The sequence below is a fragment of the Emiliania huxleyi genome (genome assembly GCF_000372725.1).
Source record: "Emiliania huxleyi CCMP1516 unplaced genomic scaffold EMIHUscaffold_46, whole genome shotgun sequence".
NCBI lineage: Eukaryota > Haptophyta > Isochrysidales > Noelaerhabdaceae > Emiliania > Emiliania huxleyi.
This window is the reverse complement of record NW_005198537.1, coordinates 285,214-290,123: the sequence shown is the minus strand read 5'-3', so window position 1 is coordinate 290,123 and position 4,910 is coordinate 285,214. Positions and strand designations below refer to the sequence as shown.

Here is a 4,910-nt window from a genome sequence, read left to right as displayed (position 1 = left end):
CCTTCCCACACTCCCGCCCTACCACTGCCCGCCCCGCCCCTCCCCCCCAGCCCGCTCGCCCCCGGCCCGCTCGCCCCTCGCCGCAGGTGCAGCAGATCGCCGAGGAGCTCGCCGAGCAGATGCTGCCCGCCATCACCACCGTCGAGGTCAAGCCGGAGGCGCTCGGAGGGGCGAACCTCATCGCCTGGCGGCCGGACCTGCAGCTGGGCGGACCCTCCGACCACGAGGGCAGGGGGTGGAGGGGGGCGGGAGGCTCCGCCCCGCCCACCCTCGTCGTCCTCAACCCGGGAGACGAGATCTCGGGAGACGAGATCTCGGGAGACGGGATCGAGCCGTCGCTGCCGCGCCACCCGGCCGCTGTCGCGCCCGCAGAGGGCTTTCCGCCGCACGAGTCGCAGTCGGCGCAGCCGCAGCCGGCGGCCGCGGGGTGGGTCGGGGGCGTGCGCTCACGATTCAGCCATTTGTTGTCGCCACAGCGGCCGCCGGCACCGCCGCCGCCGCCGCCTGACCCACGCGCTTCGCTTGCCAGCGACTCGAGGAGAGGCGGCTCCTCTCGAGAGCATGAGCTCGTCGCTGCAGCCCGGCGAGGCGACCCTGATGTGGAGTGCGAGTCTCCGACCGCGTCGCAAGTGGTATGATTCGACTACATGAACATGCAGGCAGTCCGTCGAGCATGCAGTGGGCGGGTGGCACGACACTCTCGTGGCCCACGACGCGGATGTATTTCTTGAGCTACGTGTGTGTGTTGGTGGCGCAGTGTGTGCGCCTCTCTGTATACGGGTGTCGACCTAGGTGTCGACTATGTAACTACTTCCGCGATGCAATGTCCTCACAAAATTCAAAAAACGAAACGAAAATCGAAAATAAGCGGTAAAAGCAAGCCGCCATGCTCCATTATGCTGAGCATGCTCTGTACTGACCCCTCCTTGACCCCCGTCTGTTCCTCTGAGGGAGACCTCTCTCTGTATATACTGTATCAAATGACTCTGTGCCTCTGGGTCTGGCGAGCTCTCTCGACAACTCGTGAACTCGAGATCTAGCTTCACCGCTTAGCGGATGAGGGGCGGGCAAGTGGGCGGGCAAGACTTGAAGCATAAGAGATCTATACGACTAGATCTATACGACTAGGAACGTAGCGGGGTGCCGCGCCGCGGGGGAGGTGCCGGGGGCCTGTGGGGCCTCTCTGGGGGGGGAGAGCTGCGGGCTGGCGTCAACGAAAACACGATCCCGAACACCGTCATCAGGCCTGACACACCGTCACCAGGCGCGACGGCGAGGCGGGGATCCTCGTACCTCGAGGGAGAGTGATTGTGGTAGAGCCCGTACGTCCGCCGCGGTCCGCGCAGACCGCAGGTCACGACAGAGCGAGAGCGAGTCGTTATCGACACAGTTGGGGCGTCACATTTCAGCCCGCATCGGCGGCCGGCCGCGCGCGTGCCCTCCTTCCACCGCCACCGGACGCCCTCCTCCCACGCTCTGCCGAATGCGGCCGTCGCAGCTCCATCTGCGCCTTGTACCGGGAGAGCGCTTGCTTGCCCCCCTCGCCCGAGAAGAACTGCAGGTCCTGCGCCGCGACCCAATCGGCCCCGGGTGCCTTGCCGCGGCCCTTGCGCGAGGCCATCTGCCAAGCCGCAGCGCCAATCTGCTCTGGCAGGCGCGCCGCTGAGCGCGCATGGAAAACGCCGCGCAGCTGCCCGATGTTCTCGCGGTACCCGAGGAACCAGGCGTCGCCCGCATACCACAGCGCACGTGTCTTGCCGCCTGCAGAAGGCCTGGAGCTCTCGTACACGTTTCGCTGATTCACCGAGCGAAACGTGTCCTCGCTCCCGGCGCTGCCGGGGCCTCCGCTCGGCCTGGGATCCTCCTGTCGCATTAGCGCTTCCCCTTGCGGGATTCGCGCTCGCCGGTATGCACCCACCCACCCAGCTCGCACGTCGTCGAAGCGCGGCGAGTCGGACTCCACGGGCGCAAAGTACACGGTCCCAGCGCCTAAAGCCACCATGTGTGTGTGAACAGCGAGAGCTCGGTCAGGGGTTGTGAAGAGTGAAATCACCCGCAGCGACAATGGCGCGAGCCGCCGCAGCCTCTGTCTCCATGGCAACACGTCCCTCGGCTGCGCCCAGGCAGCGAAGGCCCGGCACCGCGGCTGCCGTCCTGTTGCCGCCGGTCCAGCTGCCCGCAAGCCACGGCTGCGTCACTGCGTCAGGTGTCATGGCAGCAATGTCGCGGGAGAGCATGGCCGCCTTGCGCTCGCCGAGCCGGTCCACCGCGCCCACGTACCAGCCGCGATCCGGAGTATACCACATCTCGGGCGTGCCCGACGCCGCAGTGCTGTGGCGGTAGGTCGGCCGGTCGCCGCGGGCCTCGAGCTGCAGAGTGTATTCACCGAGCCAATCGTCCGGCGGGCAGTGTTGCTCGCTCCCGCCGCCACCGCTGCCGCTGCACACCAAGAACACAGACGGTGCGACAGTGGAGAGGACTGCGGCGGAGAGGGCGACGAGGCCTGCCGTCATGGCGGTGTCTGTCACGCAAGCCGCCCGCCGCCGCCCGTCGTACAACAAAGCATTCCAAAGTCAAAGTAGTTTTCTTGAGCTCAAGAAAAGAGCTGACCCCGTGCGTTTCAAGGGATCCTTCAAGCTCGACGAAACGAGGCGGGCGGTTGGGCGCACCCGTCGCGCGTTCGAGATAGCGCGTTGTACAGGACAGAGTAATGGCCGTGGATCGCTCCGATGTCCTCGCCGCACATGCTGCCGCGCGAGCAGGCAGCAGCACGCCGCGTCCGAGCACGGCGCTGCCGCGCGCACTTCAGGAGTGTATGTCAGAACTGCTCGGGGTCAACGACCGATATCATGCGCTCATTCGAGTGAGCCAACAGCAGGCACGGGAGCTCACCACGGCGAGGGCCGAGGCAGAGGAGCGGTCACGCGCGCTTGCCGCCGCAAAAAGCGAGGCGAAGCAGTTGTCGCTCGCCCTCGATGCCGCGAGGAGCGAGGTGGAGCGGCTTCGGGCTACGCTCAGCGCTGCCGAGGTGAGGCTGGCCTCGAGAGCGGCCGCGAGCGCCAACGCCGAGAGCGCGTCGGCCGAGCTCAACCGGCAGGCACAGGACGCGGCGCAGCGGCTCGCCCAGTCGCAGCGCGAACTGGTCGACGCGCGGCGCCAGACGGCCGAGGCAGAGCGGATGGGAGAGGAGCACTACCAGCGAGGCTGGGAGGAGGCGACCGCGAGGCTGTCCAAGTCGCACCTCGGTGCAATGCGGCGGGCGGAGGAGCGCGCCCGCGAGTGCGCGGAGCAAGCCTTCGAGGCGGGTCGCTCAGAGCGTGGGGCCATCGAAGCGGGGGCGCTCCTGAGGGAGCAAGCTGAACGCCGACTGCTGTTGCACCGCGCAGAGGAGGGCCGGGTGGAGCGGGTCCGGTTGCAGCGACGGTTGGCGGACAGCGCGCTCTCCACGAAAAAGGCGGAGAGAGCACAGAGCTCTCTAGCTGAGCGGCTGCGCGGCGTGCACCACGAGCGGCGGGCGCTCACGGGCGCGTTGCTCGCTACTCGCGCAGCCCACCAAGAAGATCTCCAGCACTTTGGTGCCATGGAGGAGGCGCTCTCGAACACATTCTCTCAGTACGCCGCTCTCTCCGCTGCGGCGGCAGCGGCGGACCAGCGTCACAGGGAGGCCACTACTGGCCGAGCGCAGCCGCGGCGAGGGTAACCGTCGAGCATGGTCGCCTCGCCGCTACTGACGCGCGGTATATAGCGACTCTCTGTGTCCATCGGAGGTCGAGCTTCTGTGTGTAGGACCTAGGAGGTAGGGCCGTGGGCCGTACCGCGCCTATCAAAGGTGCTCGCGCGGCATATTGTCGCGCGGTGTGTAAAAACCCCGTGGGCCAAAAGCTTGTTTTTCGTCCAGTTCGTGTAGTAAAACCGCTGCTCGTCAGCTGAATTGGCTCAGCGAGGGCTCCACGCTCACCCCCGCCGCACGGCACCCCAGTCGCGCTCCGCACCGCCCGCAGCCACGGCGGGCCTCCCCTTCGCGGCGCCACGCTCTCCTGCCTCCTTGCGCACGGACCTGTCCGGGGCCGAGCGGCCTCCGGTGGCGGGAGGAGGCAGCAGCCCCGGCGGCATGCCGGCTGCCGTGCTTCCGCAGCCGGCGGTGCTGGCACGCGCCAACCCCGGCAGTCCTGGTGGCGGGGGCTTAGGCGATGGCTTTGCGGCCGCGCGCCCGTCGCCGCGCCCGCCGCCGTCGCCGCCGTCCGGCTGCAGCAGCTGCTCGAGGGCCTCGAGGCGAGGCAGGATGCCTGGGGGAGGGGGAGGAGGCGGGTGGCGAGGGGGGGGGGGGGGGGGGCCAAAGGGAAAAAAGCGGCTGGGTGCCGCGGGGGGCCTGGAAACCTTGGCACAAGGCCCATCGTCGCCCCAAGTTTTTAAAGCCGGGGGACGGGCCCCCCTCCCCCCCCCGGGTCCCGGCCCAATTTCCCCTTTTGCGCAAACAGTTTTCCAAAAATCCCCCCAACGGGGGGGGGGTTCCCAACCCCAACCCCGGGGGGAAAACCCGGGGCAACCCCTTCAACCGGGGGGAGCCACCTGGGCTCTGGGGGTGCTCCCCCCCCCCAGGGTCAAAACCTTTTAATTCCCCTTTTAGCCGCCGCCCTTTCCGCCGCCTTTTTTTTGGTTGGAGCCCTTTTGGCCGCCCCCGCCAATTTTTCCGCCGCCACCTTTTTCGCCGCCGCCCTTTTGGGCGCCACCTTTTCCGCCGCCACCTTTTCCGCCGCCGCTTTTTTCGCCGCCGCCCTTTTCGCCGGCGCCCTTTTCGCCGGCGCTTTTTTCGCCGCCGCCCTTTTGGCCGCCAATTTTTCCCCCGCCACCTTTTTGGCCCCCCCTTTTTTGGGGGCCTTGGCTTCCCCTTAAATTCCCCCCCCCCCCCC

At 67.6% G+C, this 4,910-nt stretch overlaps 2 protein-coding genes across 2 annotated transcripts in view; one reads left to right on the top strand and one right to left on the bottom strand.

The window, feature by feature from the left end:
• EMIHUDRAFT_436626 (hypothetical protein) overlaps positions 1-831 on the top strand; it is a 1,677-nt gene extending 846 nt beyond the window's left edge. Inside the window, exon 4 of the mRNA XM_005768359.1 lies at positions 83-831. Coding sequence (XP_005768416.1) covers positions 83-651 — 569 coding nt within the window. The 3' untranslated portion in view covers positions 652-831. The remainder of the gene's footprint in view (positions 1-82) is intronic.
• Positions 832-3,954: 3,123 nt separating this feature from the next.
• The window catches only part of EMIHUDRAFT_464376 (hypothetical protein), a gene marked incomplete at both ends in the record, with an annotated part of 5,061 nt that continues 4,105 nt past the window's right edge, over positions 3,955-4,910 (bottom strand). Inside the window, one exon of the mRNA XM_005768358.1 lies at positions 3,955-4,286. Within this exon, the coding sequence (XP_005768415.1) occupies positions 3,955-4,286 (332 nt within the window). The remainder of the gene's footprint in view (positions 4,287-4,910) is intronic.